At 42.6% G+C, this 20,670-nt stretch overlaps 1 protein-coding gene across 1 annotated transcript in view; it reads left to right on the top strand.

Annotated features, from left to right (window-relative positions):
* The window catches only part of DCAF5 (DDB1 and CUL4 associated factor 5), a 199,239-nt gene that overhangs the window by 52,823 nt on the left and 125,746 nt on the right, over nucleotides 1–20,670 (top strand). Inside the window, exons 3-5 of the mRNA XM_030214437.1 lie at nucleotides 1,164–1,200; nucleotides 3,913–4,052; nucleotides 6,727–6,856. Of these exons, the coding sequence (XP_030070297.1) occupies nucleotides 1,164–1,200; nucleotides 3,913–4,052; nucleotides 6,727–6,856 (307 nt within the window). The remainder of the gene's footprint in view (nucleotides 1–1,163; nucleotides 1,201–3,912; nucleotides 4,053–6,726; nucleotides 6,857–20,670) is intronic.

Genomic DNA, 20,670 nt, shown 5'->3' with positions numbered 1-20,670 from the left:
CCACACACGCAGTCACTCATTCTCTGTCTGCCACATACACTCACTGTCTTTGTCCCTCTCTCTCACACAGTGTCACACAGAAACACAAACACTGTCTCTCACACACACACTCTCTCTCTCTCTCTCTCTCTTGCACAAACACATACACTCTGTCTCTCTCTCTCTTTACATTCTCTCTCTGACACACACGCTCCATCTCTCACACACGCTCTTTCTGAAACATACACTCCAAGGAAAACCTTGCTAGCGCCCGTTTCATTTCTAACAGAAACGGGCCTTTTTTTACTAGTGAGCAATAAACAATTACAGCAGTAAAAATATTCAAATAACAATACAAAGTATGGCATAGTATACTACTTACGATGTCAACACAATACATAATAGAACATTTTAATTGACAGTGTAGGATATAAGCAAAGATGGAACATATAGGTAAATGGAGTTAGAAAATCAGGTGACTAATTTAAAGAAAGGTGCACATGAGGTCAGAGAAATGGTTTAATATTATCCCAGCTAGAGCAGGAGTGGATAAACATGTTCTGCTGCAGTATGTGCAGTTCGTGTCACTCCTTGTGTGAGTGAGACACTAGTTAGTTACTTCTCCCATTAAAGGCCTGGTTGAAGAGCCAAGTTTCCACCTGCTTCCTGAAGTAGAGATAGTCTTATGTTAAGCAAAACTTTTCAGGCAGTACATTCCAGAGTGTGGGGGCTATTCCGAAGAAGATTTGCTTGCAGGTATCACAACGTGTAATTTCTTTTGGAGATGGTGTGGTTAGTTATTGTCCTTCAGAGGACCTTATTGTCCTTGGAGGTGTGTAGAGGATCATCCTATTCTTCGGGTACTCAGGGCCATTTCCTTTAAGGGCCTTGAAGATCAGACAAAGAGTTTTAAATTTAGCCCTGTATTGTACTGGTAGCCAATGAAGATTTTGCAAAAATGGTGTGATGTGGTTACGTCGCTTACAACCTTCTATTAGTCTTGCTGCAGCATTCTGAATCAATTGGAGCTGTTTAATAAAGAGATTTTCTGTCAGTACCATGTTAAAGGATTAGTCACTGTATTGTTGGAGCATTCCTTATACACTCCAGTGCTGAAATCTTGCACCATGAATTCTGTTGGATGGATGTTTAATGAAACCTATTTGTGCTTTTTTTTTTCTTAGGAAATGATGAACAAGTTATTCTTCACGATGTTGAAAGGTTTGTAAAAGTCATTAAATCATTTTCATTTTTAGGTGCCTTTTTATGTAGTTGAAGAAATTTCCTAAATCTCAATGCTGAAAATTATTATGAAAAATAAATTACTTTGGTACAATGTTTTCAGCATCTGAGAGCTCCCCCTCCCCCCCCCCCCCCCCCCCCCCCCCCCCCCAATGTAATCCTTAATCTCCCAGGATTCCTTTCTGCCTTGCATTATGCCCATAGCAGACATTTTAACTGGACTCAGCCAAACCTAACACCCCTTCTCCTAAAACAATGTGCAGACAAGGAGCTTGTGGCTTCTCCAGCTGTGGTCTTCAGTCTTTTCACAGCTTGGGATCCATTTGAGACCTTTGATGCAATCATGAGATGTCTGACACATATGCAGTCCCTCTAAGGTATATTTTTAGGGGGGGTTTCCAATGCAGGTAGTGAAACCAAGGTGGGACTTCTACTAAAGTGTGGTACTTTGCATTTTCTTCAAAGCCTGTGTGCTGTAGGGGACATTCCCAGCATGTTCCCATACAGTTACTGTAGATACAGAGATTAGTGTGGTGAGCACAGCTGTAGCTAGTGTGGATGCATTTAGCTGATGATGCTGAGAAGCAAATGCAGGGGCTAGAGGCCAATTGCACCGGACTAGCACCCGCATTTGATACTGCAAAATGTTCAGAGCTGGCGAGTGCATGAAATAATGAGCTCACTGGCTCTGAAAACTAATAGCATGCAAATTCATGCTAAACAGAGCCAGTAATAGTCCTCCCCAATGCGCAGTGGGCAGCATGCCAAACAAGGGCGCAGCTCCTGCGGCAAACCCTACGTCAATGAGCTGGCATTAGGGTCTGCCAGAACATTGGGGAGGAATGGGGAGACCCTGTTCAGCATGCATTGGAATGCTTCTAGACCCCCCCCCCCCCCCCAAAGCACTAGGACCTGGAGGTCCAGTGGACCACCAGACCCCCTCCCCCCCACTGCATACAGAACCCTGATGGTCCAGTGGGACCCTTGCCTGGCCTTGCCTTCCTCACCCCCCCCCCCCCCCCCCGGAAGCTAGCCCTGGTGGTCTAGCTCCCCTCCCCCAAGCCCCCTCATCTTTCACAAAAAAGTGGCTCCGATCTCAAACAGGAGGAGGGACTAGGGCTCCTTCCTCTAGCAGGTGCTGTTTCAAAATGACGGCACCCTGCCCAGTGCCTCCTGGGATGTGTTGGGCGGGGCTTAACTAGCATATAAGAGAGAAAGAGGGAACCCTAGTCCCTCCTCATGTTTGAGACCGGTACACTTTTTTGTTAAAAGTATGAGGGACCTGGAGGGGGGAGGGGGTGCTAGACCACCAGGGCTAGCTTTCAGGGAGGAAGCCAGGCGTCCCACAGGACCACCAGGGTTTTGTATTCTCAGTGGGGGGCATGGAGACACACCAGACTACCAGGGCTTTGGTTTGACAGGTCCTTTTATTTATTTATTTTTTTTATTTTTTTACACAGCCGAGGCACAGTCCTCCCACAGAAGTCCCCCTAAGATCAACACTAATAACGCTATGAATTTGCATGTTGTTAACATTGATCACCGGGGAATTAATTCCCTGTGCTGTTTTGGTGGTATTTTACCCTCGCAGTTCTCTGCACTGTTCAGAACAGTTTGGCACCTTAATGCCACCTCTTTAGATGATGGTAAGTGCATTGCACTATCTGCACCAATGACAGCGCATGATGCAATGCACAACCCATGCCCATAATCCACTCTATACCAGGTTATGCGGAAGCTCAATAATTAATGTACTTTAGTAGATGAAGCACAACCAAAAAAAACCAGCACAGTGGGCCGCAAGAATGGATGTGGCAAACAAACTTAAAGGACTCACGGAGCACAAGTGTCTTTTATGACATGCTGTTTGATTTGTATACACAGCTTCAATGAACTGAAGTTAATTTGGTTGACATTTTCAGTAATGTATTTGTTGGATTTATCCAGTTATATTGAATGAGCAGAGCACTTGATTTGTGCTGAACCACTGATATATCGACCCTGACGCAGGCGTTCTGCCAAAACATGACCCATGTCGGGCCTTTCTTTTAAGTTTGTTTGCCATTTCCATTCTTGGGGTCCATTATACTTTTTTTTTTGCTTTGTAGCATGTTTTAGTAAAAGAGCCCCTAAAATGCATTGGATTCTCAGATCATGTCCAATTTTGTTTTTCAAACTTTGTGATGCAGTCTTGTGTCTTATTAGTAATGTTACTAAAGACACTGTTTTTTGGGATCCACCTTGAAGATCTTTCATGATCTGAATTGGGCATCAAGAAACATTTGATTTGCGAGTTGAATGCTGTTTTACACATAGTTGAAGAGCTCTTACTATTAGTGGAGTACACTTAAACCTTCTAGGCCTTTGTCCAGGCATTTAGGGGGTCTTTTACTAAGCCACGGTAACGTTTTTAGCTCATGGTAGAAATCAGCTGGTGGTAAACCCCGAGACGCCTATTATATTCCTGTGGGCGTCTTGGCGTTTACCGCCAGCCGATTTATTCTGTGGACTAAAAATGCTACCACAGTTTAGTGAAAAAAAAAAAACCCTTAGCAATGTAGGAAATGTGCCTTGGGTAATCAATCTCCTAGAAGGTGGCAAATTTAATATACATTTACACACAATCCAGCAATGAAAACCTGAACAAAAAGAAAAACTGTTGTTTGTGGTCTGTTTTTGTTTTTCATCCAGCGGTGAGACAGTGGATGTCTTTACCCATGAAAATGCAGTGTACGGTCTCTCAGTCAGTCCAGTCAATGACAACATCTTTGCAAGCTCTTCCGATGATGGCCGAGTTCTTATTTGGGACATAAGGGAGTCTCCTCATGGAGGTAAGACCATGTGATGCAAATTGTGATGTTCCTAGACTGCAGTAACGGCCTGATTTCAGGTCATTTGGATAGTGCAATGCCGTTCTTTCTCAATGGCCTTATGCTGTGTCACCAGTGTATCCTTTATTAAGAAATTCTATATCTTCTGGTAATTTTGGATTGAGTAATAAACTTTCAGCAAACATTTGGAAGTTGTTGGGCCAATATTCGAAGGGTCTTATATGTTTAGCAGAAGCTAGTAAATGTATAAGTCCCCTATCTATGAATTGTTAGGGACATTATGAGAACAATTTTGAGAGGCATTTTTGATATGAATTCTAAATTTGATGTTGGACATTTTGCGAAAAAAAATCCAAAAATCCAGTAGCGGACATGGCCATTTTCAAACCAGAAAAGCATCCTACTTTTTGTTTCGAAAATGGCCATTTGCTAGACATTTTTGTGCTCAGTGCATCTGTCTTTTCGGTTCATTTTTTGGGAAAAAAAAAGTCCAAGGGAAAAATGAACAAAAACAAGCTATTGGGATGTATGGCTTAGTAGATTGGCCACACAGACATCCTAGCAGAGCAGTGGGGCACCCTAGGGGCATTGCAGTGGACTTCACACAAAAAGTTCCAGGAACACATCTCACATTACCCCCTTATGTTATATGATGAGCCCTCCAAACCCCACCAAAAACCTAACTGTATACTACTACAATAGCCCTTATGCCTGCAGGCGTCACCTCTGTGTAGGTACTGTAGTTTTTTGATGGGTTTAGGGGAACATTGGACACTAAAGGGTTCTGTTAAGTGGTCATTCAGGGCACTCTTTGATCACTTAGTTGTGATTGAATCAGGTCTAGCCAAAAAGTCTTAATTTTGGCCCTAGATGTTTTCATTTTGTTCCATTATTGCAGGAAAAAATCTATCTTTTGGGGCCACCCGTGTCCTGCCCAAAACACGTCCTCTTGAAATTTGGACAAACTGTGGAGCAAAATATCTAAAACCAGCATGTCAAAAATTGGACATTTTGGAGAGAAAAATGTCTCTCTGCCGCTTATGATGTTTTTCTTTTTGAAAATATGCTCCTTTGTAACTGGTCATCTGGATTAAGAGGAGAGAAAGACACTTACATGCAGCTTATTTTCTAAAGACATATGGGCACCTAATGGGCTTTATAAAATACTAGTGATTCCAGCAGAAATTGTGGGTAAAATGCATTGCACATATTTTATAAAGCACGCATGTAACATTAAACGCTGTCCTCAGTTACAGGCCACCCTACACAATACATGCATTTGAGTGTGCACAATTGTACCATTGCACATATGTTTATACCTGGGGTAATTTTATAACAGGCACTATATAGCCCAAAATGACTTTATAAAATTACTAAGTATGTGGATAGTACTGCTGAAAATTCCCTCTAAATAAAGACAATATCCAGCTAGTACCACAGGAGGACTGGGTGATATTCAGTCTCTGTTCCGAACAGTGCTCTAAAGGTAGTGCCGGAACAGCGTGGGGGCAGTAAGGCCTATATGATCAAAGCTAATAGCATGCAGAAGTTGTTTGACAAGTCCAGGCTGTCAAAAAAAATCAAACCCGGACCTCCAGACACCCCTCCCCCTCTGACAGAAGAACCACCCCTTGTCAGACCCAATCCCCCCTGAGGTGTAGCGCCCCCCCCCTTTCCCCGATCCAAAAACCCCCTTCCCCTGACAGAAGAAAGGGCTGGAAGTCGAGTGGACCGCCTGCCCCAACCTGGTAGTCTAGCGTCCCTCCTCCTCCTCCTTCCAGCGCCGCCTCCAAAATTGCAGCACCCTGCTCTGTCCAGCACATCCTGGGATGCGCTGGGTGGAACTTCCTTACCATATAAGGGAGAAACTCCCTTATATGGTAGGGAAGCCCCGCCCAGTGCATCATCATTTTGGTGGCAGCGCTGGAAGGAGGAGGGAGTGCTATTCCTTCCTCATCATTTGAAGGTACGGGGGGGGTGGAGGTTCAGGGCCACTAGACTACCAGGTTGGGACTTGGGGGTCCATCAGACCATCAGCCCTTTCTTCTGTGGGGGATGGGGGGGGGCTAGACCACCAGGGGTCGTCTTTTCTGTTGGGGGGAGCAAGGGGTCATTGGATCATCTTCCGTTGGTGGGGGGCTCTTGTGTGAGGGGGGGGATAGCAGTCCCACTGGAACACCAGTGTCTTTTTAGTGTTTGGGGGGTGGAGGAGGCCCCTAAGTGGTTTAGAGGCATATTTTCTAAGTACTTAGAGTTACAAAGTTACATAGTAAACTGTGGAACTTTATAAGTCTGTGCTTTGAAAATGAACCCCTTAATTTAATACAGACAAAAACAGTCCTAAATTAAACAGCTCAGCTATTTGGATAGTGGTTGAGAGCTATCTGGGCACCACTGATACTCCTTGGCAATGCCCAGATAACTATCTGGGCAAGCTGGGTGAAATAAAATGCTGTCCTAACTTTCCCAGATAGCTGTCTGTGTTCCAGATCATTTCCAGCAGCCACCGATGTACCAGAAATTCAGCGCTGGTAATTGGATTTGGCCTGGCACTGAATATCCAGTCTTAAATCTATCTGTGGTAGTCAGTGTTTCAAAAAATACTGATCACTGCAGGCTGAGTATTGACTCCGCTTTTCTGTTGTCTAATGTTTTCTAATTGTACTCTCCACAGATCCCTTCTGCTTGGCAAACTATCCATCTGCTTTTCATAGTGTGATGTTTAATCCGGTGGAGCCCAGATTGTTAGCAACAGCCAACTCTAAAGAGGGCGTGGGGCTCTGGGATATCCGCAAGCCTCACAGGTGAGCACAAGGTGATTCCTGCGCCAGCTCTAGGCATTTTCTCCAACTCTTAACTTATTCAGATCAGGATAGCACTGTTCAGAGATATAGCATATCAAGAACGGAAGTCAAGGAGGGTTGTGTTCAGTCCTTAGCGGGGGAGAGGGCGGGATCACCTTTGGAGAGTTTGCAGAACTGAGAGGGATTTTTTGTGTTTCCTTTGTAGCAAAAAGGTTTACACTATTTGCTACCTCCCTAGCTGCAACATGTGTAACACAGTAACAGACCACAGATAAAGACCAGCATGGTTCACACCCAGTAAGGTGACCGAGTTATACCTGCTGCTCTGAGGCCATTACCTCTTTTTCCCCCTGTGCTTTTTTAGAAGTGTGTAAAAGTTTTACCTGCTGCATCACTTTGGCTCCTGCCCAACTTTGGAGGGAGCTGGAGACACAGGCTAAGGTAACCTAAAATTCACAGGTGTTCTAAAGTCATTAAAGGGCAGGCTATCTTTCTGCTCATTTTATGGGCAGCCAGTAGATAAGACACTATGATGAACCATCAGTTGTGAACGAAATTGCAAATTAAGAAAGTTATAAAAACAGTTTATAAACTGCATGTTCTTTGTCAACTTGATCTTTGTCATACCTTGATTTTTGCAACTATGGATTATTTTCATGTGATTTTATTATTATGTGCTTTCTGAGTGAAGTTTGAAGACTAGGCAGCTTCCTTAAAACATGGCATCTAGGCTCATAACTGGTCATGAGAGGTATGGCCATATTTCACCTAACTTTGTCATTACAGTTAAATGGTGGTGGTGTTAATTTAAATTTGTTTTATTAATGTTTGAAGCCTTGAAGAGGGATGATTCCTGTTCAGTCACTGCATGATTTACAGTTTTATATACTGGTTAGAGACCTCTAGTCAACTGGGATGCTTAATGGTTCCATCTTCTGTGCTAGCATGATGGAGTTATGTCTGATTTTGTTCATTCAGTGTAGAAGGTCCTATCTATTGTAATACTCTTTCAGTACATTTGGAGTCAGATGTTCTGCAGTTCGGGAAACATGCTTTTTAGCTTAGTTTTTATTGTTAAAACATTGGTCTGTATATCTTTTATTTTTAAGGTTTTTAGTTTAGTGTTTTATTATGCTTATATAATTTTATATTCTATTGACTATTGCATGTGGAGGTTTTTTTTATAGTTTTGTTTTTTAGTTATTTTTTTGTGTGTTGGTTGTTAGCAGCTTAGAATGTTAGATGGACAGTCTATAAATGTCTTAAATGTATGAGTTGTTGGCAACTCTTCTTGGCACTCTTTCTTCGTCCCCTTCCCTTTGCTTACAGCAAGGGTGGGGCAAACTACAGCCTGCAGCAGCAACATCACATCCACCTGCCTCAACACAGTGCAAGTTCTCAAACTGGGTCTACTGGTGCATGTTTCTCTGGCAGCACCACAATCGGCTTTTCTCTCCTGTAAACAGCTGATCTTTTTTTTTATTTTTCTTAAGTCAACATGGACCTTACTTCCATGTTCACAACTGTTGCTATTTGTTATATGGCCTTGATTTTCACTCCGTCCTCAAGGGTGATCGGTGGGTCAGGTTTTCAGGCTATCCTTAATATGCATGAGAGAGATTTGCATGCCTCCTACCTTCATTGTATGCACATCTCTCTCATGCATATTCATTAGGGATGACCTGAAAATGTGGCCTATTGGTGGCCTGGGAATGAAGACCGAGGGACATCAGCAAACCTGGAAATCAGGATCAGAGTGATAAAGAATGGTAAAAGAAGATTGGTTGTCCACAGGAGCAGCTTTCATGGGCTGGCAGTGAAACAGTGGTAGCAACAGAGACCATTTAAGACTGCACACTATGTCAGGGCTCCTGGAATTGTTGATGGGACTGCAAGAGTGAATGTCAATACACATATGTGTGGGGGGTATATTCATGTTTGTGTGAGGGGCAGTTTTGAGGCGGTGGAGGTTGTTTTCAAGGAGTAATTTCCTAACTACTATGCTTTCACTCTATGTAAATTTCTGTGCTACAGAAGCTGGATCTCCTTCTCCCACAAAAGTGGTGTTGGAAAGAATACTTTTCCCACTTATTTAGTGGACTCGAGGCCTGATGCACAAAGGCAGCCATAAAATACAACTGCCTTTGTACAATTTAGCAAGTCGCAAACAGCGACCAATGCACAAAGGGGATCGCATGTAAACGAGCTGCACATATCACCCTTTGTGCATCGGTTGCTATTTGCAAATCCGATCTCCCTGCTGACCCTTCCACCGCCAAGGAACAAATACTTGGTGGTCCAGTGAATCCTAACACACCCCTCCCCCCAAAGTAACAATGGCCCTGGGAGTCTAGTGACCCCAACCCCATGTTCCCTTCCTGACCCCTCCCCCAAGGCAACAATGACCCTGGTGGTCTAGTGACCCCCCTCCCCCATACCTGGAAAAAAGATGGAGGGCAGGAGCAACACCTCCCACCCTCCTGCCTCAGGACCTGCCCTGCACAAAATGGCAGCACCCAGCCCTGGTGCATTCTGGGATGCATTGGGCAGGGTTAAGTGCCATATAAGAAGTTCCTTATATGGTGCTTAGCCCCACCCAGTACGTCTCAGGATGCACCAGGGCAGGGTGGGCTCCGAGGCAGGAGGGTGGGAGCTGTTGCTCCCATCATCATCTTTTCCAGGTACGTGGAGGAAAAGGGGTCACTAAACCTCCGTTGTTGCCTTTGGGAGGGGGGGGTCAGGGTCACTAGACCACCAGGGCCATTCTTCCTTCTGAGGGAGGGGTCCACTGGACCACCAGGGTTTTTTTTTACAGAGAGTCGGGAGGCACGGGGGGGGTCTTGGAGGAGGTGCGGGGGGGATCAGGTTCCACTGGACCACCAGGGGTCTTTTGTGCTGGGGGTGCAGGGGTTTGAGAAGCGGTCCACATGGACCACCAGGGATACAAAAATGTTCTGGGGGGGTCCATGCACTTGAGCACGGAGTCGGGGCTAGTACTGGGCAGATTTATACAGTCTGTTACCTGAAAATGATAGATATAAATCAAGGTCAAGCATACATATAAAGCAGCACATATGAGTTTATCTTGTTGGGCAGACAATGGACTGTACAGGTCTTTTATTGCCGTCACCTACTATGTTACTGTGTTACCTTGTGGGAGGCAGACTGCTGCCCATTACCACATGTTAAAGGTAGGTGCTCCTTGCATGAAACTGTCTGTGCATTATTCGGACTGCTCATTAGAATACTAATGAGCTCCTTGTAATGCATTTGCATAGGGTTTTCAGTAGCTGCTAACGGCACACGTTAGACCCACAGAAAACCCCTTTGTGCATTACTTTCTAGATGATGTTTGCTTTAGACTGGCTATAACCAGTCTGAAGCAAACATCAACAGTAGGGTAAGCTTTGTTCATTGGGCCCTAGGTTCTCACATTTCTCTCTAGTGAGAGCTGTTTCATCCAAACCAAAAGTTTGTCTCTATGGGTTGTTCTCATGTGTACCAGTAGATGGCACATGAAGTCTATCTATACCACTGAACCCTTATCATACATAGCAGATGAATAGGGTCCAATAGCTGGAGGCAAGTTTTTTTTAAGAATGAAAGAGAGAGTGGGCATATACAGGTAGTGAAACTAAATTCATATTTGGGATCAAATTCTATAAATGGCGCTTAGCGCTATTCTGTAAACAGCGCTGGGATCCACGACTACTTTTAGGCGCAAGCATTTACACCAACTGAACCCTGGTGTAAATCATGGAACCTAAATTAGACGCTAATCCCCTGTATTCTATAACAGTGCATATAAATTACAGGAACACCCCTGATCTGCCTATGACCTTCCCATGATTGCATCCCCTTTTTGGATCCACGCATAAGCATGTACATGTAAATTTTATATTAATGCTATTTAGCATGATAATTGATTAGGACCCAATTATCGGTACTAATTGGCTCAATGTTCAATTGAATTGAACACAAATTGGGCGCATGCCCAAACTTGTGCACACAGTTTAAGTGCCATTTATAGAATTTGGGGGTTGATGCTTTTTGAACTACTGTAAATTGTATATTTAATTTTTTTTTTTTCCTTTGGGCTGACGAAAAGCTCATTTCCATCAAACATGTAAACGGCAAGTGACCGACTCACCTGCAAGTGCGCAGTACAGATTTCCCTCTCTGTCCCGCCCTCGCGTCAAGACATCATGACGTCAGAGGGCAGAACAGAGAGGGAAACGGAGTCGGACTGTCGGACGCTGCCTGGAAACAAACATCGCGCGAGCCAACCTCCCCCCTCCCCGCCGCCGCCGCTCCCGCCCCCCTCTGTGCCGGGCCCCCTGCACTGACCTGACAGCGCCTCTCACCTCCGTGTGGAAGCACTGCAGGCAGCAGCAGAGTGATCAGATTATCATTGCTCCAACAATGTTTGTATGACACACTATGTGGTCTTCTGTAAAACAATACAAAAATGTATGACTTTTCTTCTAAGGGCTGAAAAATTCCATCCATCATGAGATTCAGAAATGGAGATTTTAAAGATGGACTTAAAAATCAAGTTTATTACCTCCTTGGTGCAGTAACCGTGAAATGAGAATGTGGTTTTGGAGAATATCTCGTTTAATTTTTTATGGTGAGGTAGCCACAGCAGTGTGAATGCCTTGAAGTTAGAAGTTTGCTCATACAAATTCTGAGCATGTTTGGCACTGAAATTATTTCCAAGTGTGTTTTAAGGATTCTCCGCCTCCAGCATCATGACCTGATTTGACTTACCGCAAGACAGTAGTTACAAACTCATTCTAACCAGATTGGCCCAGGGAATCTATAGTGAACTTTGGGAAGCACATTTTACTGTCTGCTTTGTAAAAAAGAACATCCACTTGCACTGTAGAAGTTTGTATTAAATGTTGACTATACTGTAAATGAGTGATGTAAAAGGTCTTCTGGTTCCTGTAGTCCAGGTTGGGCTGGCTGCCTGCTTTCTTCAAGCAGAGCAGATCTTGGGTAAACATTGAAGCAAGATGGAGGAGTAGCCTAATGGTTAGTGCAGCAGGCTTTGATCCTAGCATCCTGGGTTTGATTCCCACTGCAGTGCCTTGTGACCTTGGGCAAGTCACTTAACCCTCAATTGCCCCAAGTACAAAAACTTAGATTGTGAGCGCCCTAGGGACAGAGAAAGTACCTGTATATAATATGTACAGTGTAGTATTCAGCAGTGCTAGAGGAAACCTTAGTCTGATGTATCTTTCTGTAGTCTGGTTTCTGTGAATGGTGATGGGAAAAGCCACCAAAGGAGCCAAAGGCAAATAACAAATTACCACAGAGTTCTATTGTAACTTATACTTTGCATCACCTAATTCAATAAACTAACACAATTTTTAAATATGACTAGTATACTTATAAGCTTTCACAGGACTGTATAATATCTGTTCAAAATTTAATCATAGCACACTTAAATTCCAATCATTTTTAAAACTGATTTGCAGTTCCACACCAGGCTCAAAACAAAAAAAATAAAAAACATATTTTTAGAGCCCTGTTTGCTAAGCTGTGCTAAGGATACGCTAGCGTTTTTGGCGCATGCTAAACACTAAAGACACCCATAGGAATATATGGGTATCTCTATCATTTAGCATGTGCTAAAAATGCTAGCGCGTCTTAATAACAGCACCCTTTCTTAATTTACTTAACTTGTATGTTCTCTTGGGACCCAAGAGAACATATAAGTGCCGCAGTTGTTTATATACCCATATTAGTGCCATAGTGCCCTTGCCACTTCTGTACTTTTCTAGTTAAGTTGTTGAAACAGGAACCAAATAGCAAAACAAATTCTAAGGTAAGGCTGGGTAGGTACTAACAAATAGTACTAAGATAAGATTAAGGTAATAGAAAAAAACAAAACATAAGAATATAAGTATTGCCCATACTGGGACAGACAGAAGAAGCCCAGCATCCTGTTTCCAACAGTGGCCAATCCAGGTTACAAGTACCTGGCAAGATCCCAAAACAGTATAATACATTTTATGCTGCTTATCCTAGAAATAAGCAGTGGATTTTGCCCAAGTCCATTTTAATAATCGTTTATGGACTTTTCTTTTAGGAAGCTATCCAAACCTTTTTTAAACCCCACTAAGCTAACTGCTATTACTACATTCTCTGGCAATGAATTCCAGAGTTTAATTACACATTGAGTGAAGAAATTTTTCTTGATTCGTTTTAAATTTACTACTTTGTAGCTTCATTGTGTGCCCCCCAGTCTTAGTATTTTTGAAAAGAGTAAACAAGCGATTCACGTCTACGCATTCCACTCCACTCATTATTTTATAGACCTCTATCATATCTCCCCTCAGCCGTCTTTTCTCCAAGCTGAAGAGCCCTAGCTACTTTAGCCTTTCCTCATAGGGAAGTTGTCCCATCTCCTTTATCATTTTCATTGCCCTTCTCTGTACTCTTTCTAATTCCACTATATCTTTTTTTGGTATGGGTGACCTTTATTGCACACAATATTCGAGATGCGGTCGCACCATGAAGCAATACAAAGGCATTATAACATCCTCATTTTTTTTTCCATTCCTTTCCTAATAATATCTAACATTCTGTTTGCTTTCTTAGCTGCCGCCGCACACTGGTTTTCAACGTATCATCAATGATGGCACCTAGATCTCTCCTGGCTGGTGACTCCTAGTGTGGAACCTTGCATTACTTGGCTATAGTTTGGGTTCCTCTTTCTCACATGCATCACTTTGCACTTGCTCACATTAAACATCATCTGCCATTTAGATGCCCAGTCTCCCAGTCTTGTAAGGTCCTGTTGTAATTTTGCACAATCCTCTTCTGATTTAACAACTTTGAATAACTTTGTGTCATCAGCAAATTTATTTACCTCACTAGTTACTCCCATCTCTAGATCATTTATAAATATGTTAAAAAAGCAACGGTCCCAGCACAGACCTCTGGGGAACTCAACTATCTACCCTTCTCCATTGAGAATACTAACCATTTAACCCTACTGCCTGTTTTCTATCCTTTAACCAGGTTTTAATCCACAATAGGACACTACTTCATATCCCATGGCGCTCCAATTTCCTCTGGAGTCTTTCATGAGGTACTTTGCCTTTTAAAAATCTAGATGCACAGTATTGACTGGCTCACCTTTATCCACATGTTTGTTCACCTCTTCAAAGAAACATAATAGATTGGTGAGACAAGATTTCCCTTCACATGATTTTGAATGTGCTCTGTAATTTTGTTCTTTATAATAGTCTCTACCATTTTGCCCGGCACTGATGTCAGGTTCACCGGTCTATAATTTCTCGGACCACCTCTGGAACCTTTTTAAAAAATCGGTATTACATTGGCCACCCTCCAATCTTCCGGTACCATGCTTGATTTTACAGAAAAATTACATATTACTAACAATAATTCTGCAAGGTGATACCTTATTTTCCTTTGTTTTCTTTTATTTCTATGTATTACCTTTGCAGTGGACTAACACAGCAAGTACACTGCTTTCTCCCAAGACATCCCTGAAATGCTCTCTAGTCCTGCTGCCCAGTGTAGCTTTACGCAGCCGGATAGAAAAGCATGGATAGCCAAAGTGTAAGGATGTGCTGGCTTCCTTGACCAATGCTTGCTTGCTTTTTTGTTTTGTTTTGTTTTTTTTACATAACTTAAAAGGATCTCTAAACAGCAGACAGTCTGGCGCATGGCTCAACTGACTGAGCATGACAGCTGTGGCATTGACATGGTAACAAGGTACTTTTTGAGTCTTTGGAACTGAATTGTATGTATGTACCATCCTACCTGCCTCCTTTTGGGGGATTTTTTTAAAATCATATTAACTACATAGAGTTAATATTCAGTGGAACCTATGTGGTTAAAATAAAATTAACCAAATATCCTATCCAGATCATTTTAACAGAGAAATTTTGAAAATTTAACTGGTTAAAGTCAGTGGCTTTGAACATATATACCCAGTTACATTAACTGAATATCTTTATCTTGTTAGCTGTAAAGCAGGTACTTTTCTGACCAGACTTAACCAGTCAGCTTGTACTATTTGGAAACTCAGGGAGACCCTGGCAAATTCTAGCCAAGATCTCTGCAAGACATGGTAGGTGTTACCCTTGTTAAGAATGGTTAGAATTTAAACATGATATGAAGTGGAGAGAGAGAGAGAGAGACTCTGAACCAAAATGGTAATGTGTGATTCAAAATTCTAAGCCGAAGTGTGAGAAGCATATGCCAACAGGGAAGCATGTGGCTGTCTTGACCCTGCAGCCTCTTAACTCTGCAGTGTGGGTAGTCATCAGACCTTAGAAATACAAATATGTTGCTGGGAAGCTCCTTTCCTAGTAAATCATTGACTAATGCATTACAGAATGCTAGACAATATTTTATTTCCTTCCCTACAGTGTTTTAACTTGCATGTGCTTTACAGACCTGCTTTCCAAATACAGTCGTGTTGGATGTGTTTTCCTTAAACCTGCCCTCAATTACATGCATGTATATGGATCCACATTTGCCATTAAGGAATGGCTAGCCAGATCAAGTGACTGAGAGCAATCCTGGAAGGAATGGCTAGCCAGATCAAGTGACAGTAGATGACGGCAGAAAAAGACCTGCACGGTCCATCCAGTCTGCCCAACAAGATAAACTCATGTGTATACCTTACCTTGATTTGTACCTGTTTTTTTCAGGGCACAGACCGTATAAATCTGCCCAGCACTATTCCCCGCCTCCCAACCACCAGTCCCGCCTCCCACCACCAGATCTGGCACAGACCGTATAAGTCTGCCCACCACTATTTTCGCCTCCCAACCACCAACCCCTCTTCCTCCCACCGGCTCCGCCACCCAATTTCGGCTAAGCTTCTGAGAATCCATTCCTTCTGCAGAGGATTCCTTTATGTATATCCCATGCATGTTTGAATTCCGTTACCGTTTTCCTCTCCACCACCTCCCGCGGGAGGGCATTCCAAGCATCCACCACTCTCTCTGTGACTGAGAGCTATCCTGGAAGCAAGACAATCTACAGCATGTCTCAATAGACTTAGTTTACAAAGTGAAGCCTTCACCTTTCTAGTAAAAGATAAGGTGGCATAAACACCCTCCCCCACCACACAGCTGAGCATGTGAACTTCATTTTATTAGCATAACGAAGTCCATAAGAGGAGATTTGAGGATATGAGAAATATTTTTGGAATAATTTAATGGGAAATCAATGTGGCAGGAGGAACCTGTCTCTAACAGGGATCTGGAGTTATACCCTGATGCATCAGGGAGTTTGTTTCAGGGTATATTTCTAGGAATCATGGTGTGCGGAAGAATGGCTGGTAAGCTGGATCAAGGCAGGGACTACCAGAATTTCTCATCGTGGTAGCCATTTCCATTTGGGAGATTGACTGTGGTTGACTGTGGCACAGGAAGATAACATTCTGGTCAGAGAATTCACACTATAAGTAGAGGTAGCTAACCATCAATCCATGTGCTGCACTCATAGTCAACCTGTTAAGGGAGTTGGTCTTGTAGTGTTTGCTCTGTAATATCTATGCCTGTGCAAGACGAGTTCCAGGGGAGAGTTATGCAATTGCCAATTTTCTTTCTCACTCCAAATGGGTATTTTTCAGGGGATTGGCTCCTCAAGTAGACACGTATGAATCTGTTGTCCCAGAGCACCTGGGGTGCCCTAGAGCCTAATGTCATGGGAACTACAGCTAGTCAACTCTGCATCATGGAGATCGAATATAAGAGGTTTCACTACAGTAAGGTCTTTCTTTATATAGTCTTGCTTTTTACCAGGAAACCTCCCCCTCTCTGGGCGGTACCTCCAGGGCTTTTCTGGACCCACCCTTTCCCAGTAGGCCATTCATTCTCACATACCCTCCCACTTCCCCTTGGAGTTGTCTCCTTTTGTAGTATTCTATACTATTCTACTGATGGTCCCAAGCTCTTGTGGTGGGCAGAAAGGCGCATGCGTAGTGGGGATGCTGCATGCACACTTAAAGCTCCACACTGGGTGACGTGGATGACATCACCCACATGTGAGAGAGAATGGCCTGCTGTCCTCAGAGAATACCTGCTACAGGTAAGTATCTTCACTTAGCTGTTTTTTTGTGTGCATAAAACTGAAATACAGATGAAATTGAAACTTCAATTTTGGTGTATTTATGAGGTCATTTGTAAAATCTGAGAACTGAGAGTCGTAACAGTGAGCACGAGAAGTCTTAGGACATAAGGTTAAGATGAAGCCTGCCATGACCTTTTCGACATTAGTTGTCAGTTTATTTCTCTGTGCCATGGAGACGCCATTGAAAACAAATCACTTGCCTTAATCTGGCTTCCCAGTCACCAAAGGAAGAAAAAGCTTCTGGAAAGGACTCTAGAATTAATTGCCCTCTTTAACTAGTATCCTTACACTATCAATTTCTTCCACAAAAGAAGTCTGACTTTTCATCTGTATGTTATCAGTGGACAGATTAATTATCAACAACTTGAGAAAAATGCACAGGAAAGGCAAAAGGTTTCCTAAATGGGTGGTTGGTTCAGACGCAGCTGTTCCTGGAAAGGAAGGTTAGAAGTGATGCATAATTAGTTATTAAACCTTGTACCTACTGACTGATGGCAGAGTGAATTTATTTGCAGTAGTGCTGCAGACATTTGGACTGAAAGCTGCCTATTGTTGTTCCATTCTGACTCCATTAGAGTCAAAGCCTGTCTACATGTTGGGCACTCAGCTAAGGAAATGAGAGCATTGTACTCCACCACTGTTTATAACACGTAAAGTTTTGACTTGCACATTTCAAATCTTGGCAAGACATCTGTATCATTTAAGACCGAAAAGCACAGAAGAGTTTGTTTGCTTTAGGTTTTCAGCTCTGTAGACCCAGCATGGCCCTGCCCTGCCAACTGGCTTATCCAGGCTTGGAAGCTCATAAAATTTAGAAGGAGGGAATGATATGAGACGGTGAATGCAGCCTTCTGGGAAGAATGCCAGCCAGCAAGAGGACCTACCAACTGTTAGTAATATAGACAAGGAAGCTTTTTGTGCACATGCCTTACTGTCACAGTACTTGGGCATTTTGGGTGGTATTTTTATATGAGGGTGCCTATGTGGGAAATCCAAAAAGGCACCTATTGTATAAAGGTAATGAGGTGCCTGTGTGATTTTATAAAATATGCTCCCAGAACCAGCTACAGTTGCACACACAAATGCCCATGTGCAAATGTATGCCTGCTGTAGACAAGATGCAAATATAAGGATGCTTCTGAAAGGAACGGTCTATTTTTTTAGGCAGCAGGAAGGTGTGTTAAGTAGCTTCTGATCAGCTACCAAATAGCAGAAAAGTACACACCATAATTTGATGACATGTACTTTGCCAGTGGATGTGCAAATGAGTGGAATTTGGGCAGAGCACATAGGCCCATGTGGAAATTATAGTATCATTTACCCGTGTAAGTGCTAACATCTAGGCATGAGCATTTACACCAGTTATAGGGCTGGTATAAGTTGTTATGCTATTTTCAGCCATTTGCACTAATATTCTGTAAAGAAAAATAGGCACTTCTATTTATAGAATAGGCTTAAAATAGGCACCCTGTTATAAAATTACTCTCCACAGCCTCATGTGTGTAAAAAAAAAAAAAAAGTGCACAGAAATAGTACTAGGATGTGCACTGTGTGTAGGTCTTCATACTCTAAATAAACTCTTTTATTAAGGAACATCTTCCTGTCTTTGGTATCCTTGGTCGCTCTCCCACTGTCTTTGTACTACTAGGTGTTCACAGAACCAAAGTTTAAGTGGAACAAGATCAGAGTTGTGATGTGTACCTGTGAGTACATACCAGGTGCGTGCCAAGGCAAGCTGCTGCCTGAGACAGAGATGGTATAGTGCCCCGCCCCCTCCCCTGTCCAATATCCCTCCCTTCACACACTGTCTCTCTCCCCCAATTCCCCCTTCCCTCCTCAACTCCTTCCCTGAGTTTACTTTATTTTTTTTTTTTATTTCCAACAGTCATCATTGTTGGCAGCGATTCCCATTTGCTGCCCTGGCACTGGCTTCTCTGTACTGCGGTCTGCCCCTGAGTAAACAGGAAGTTACATCAGAGAGGCATCCATAGTACAGAGAAGCAGTCTGTGCTGGTAAGTGTTTCTTGGGCTGAGGCTCTGTTTTACTCTTTGAGATTTTACCAGGTATTTGTGACCTAGATTGGCTACCATTAGAAACAGGATAATGGGCTTGATAAACCTTTGGTCTGTCCCAGTATGGCAACACTTATGTTCTTACTCTTGCTACTGGCCCATGAATCCCATTTTTGCTAAATCTTTCTTGTTGTTGAGTCATGAACACTGACCTTTGCTGAGATGTTTTGTGACATTTCTGGATGAGTTGTCACTGTGTCCTTGAGCAATTTTGGCAGGTCACCACTCCTGGGAAGATTCACCACTGTTCCAAGTCTTCTCCATTTGAAGATAATGCTTCTTGCTGTAGTTTGGTTGAGTCCCAGAGTTTTAGAAATAGCTTTCCAACCTTTTCCAGACTGGTAATATTTCAGCAACTTTTTTTTCTCATCTCTTCTGGAATTTCCTTTGATCGTGGCATAACATTCTTTTAGAAACTTTGTGGTGACTACTTCACTCTCATGGTAAGCTTCAATATATAGTGAAGTTTAGATTCAACAGGGCTGGCTGCAGTCAAGCTTGGCTGTGTTCAACCACCAACCAGTTGAATTTAATTTAAACGTGGTCAATTGAGGGGGCAGTTACTTTTTATCATGTTATTTTATCAGGAATTTATCTCTTGCCAACTCTCTAAATTTAGATTCAAGGTGAGTTACAACCAATATAAATAAGAGACTGACAACAGAACGTCAGGAATTACACAAATGCAAAGAGAACAAATCATTACATGCAGTAAGAAAATTAGGGCCCCCTGGATCTAGAGATGAAATGTGAAATATGGGTTTCATATAACTTTGTTCTTTAAATAAGTGATGTAATAAAGTATAAACTGTGATGTGTGTTTATTCCGGTTCCCTTTGTCTAATGTTACATTTTGTTTAAAGATCAGAAACCATTCAGTGTGATGATATATTCCAACCTGATAAAAGGTGTTTGATATATATATATATATATATATATATAAAGTTAGTTTGAAGGTGTCCCGTTAAACTGATGGAAAAAAATTCCAACCTATGCAAAGCATGTATATCAAATGGAACCTCAAACCTCCTAACAAGGGACAATACTAAAGTATTAACAACACCTTGTATAAACAGGAGTAGGTTAATATCATAGGTTCCTTCCAAGAAGGAAAAAGAGAAAAAAAAACCCAGACGCAAAAACTCATACTAAATGAGAAAAACGAATGGGATGAAAAACTCTCTTTCCCTCTTGTAAATAACAATTAAACGAACACCAAAAACCAAACTAACCCAAACTGACCCCAGCCCAAAAGAAGACTACCTAAGGAGAGCCCCCCCCCCCCCCCCCCCCCGGGAGGAATAAAAAACCCTAAAGATCTACAAGGGAAACTAGAATAACAAGGGCAAAAACTTACATACCCACTCTTACCTAGTAGAGCATACAATACCCCACTACAACCAGCATGCCAAATACAGTAGCTAAAAAATTACTTAGCTTAATCCAAGCAGGGCAGCTTCACCAGTGTCCTTTATTGCTACCTTTGCTGGAAATACTGACAATCAGAAATTCCCCCCAAGGACTCCGGAGCCTTACAAAAAATCTTCAACCGATGAAAAAACCTACAAGTTAAAAAAAATAAATTCAATCCAGAGTTCCTGCTCCTGCACCATCTT

The sequence above is a fragment of the Microcaecilia unicolor genome, chromosome 9 (genome assembly GCF_901765095.1).
Source record: "Microcaecilia unicolor chromosome 9, aMicUni1.1, whole genome shotgun sequence".
NCBI classification, from domain to species: domain Eukaryota; kingdom Metazoa; phylum Chordata; class Amphibia; order Gymnophiona; family Siphonopidae; genus Microcaecilia; species Microcaecilia unicolor.
Note: the sequence above shows the minus strand (reverse complement) of the source record. Positions and strands in the feature narration are given on the sequence as shown.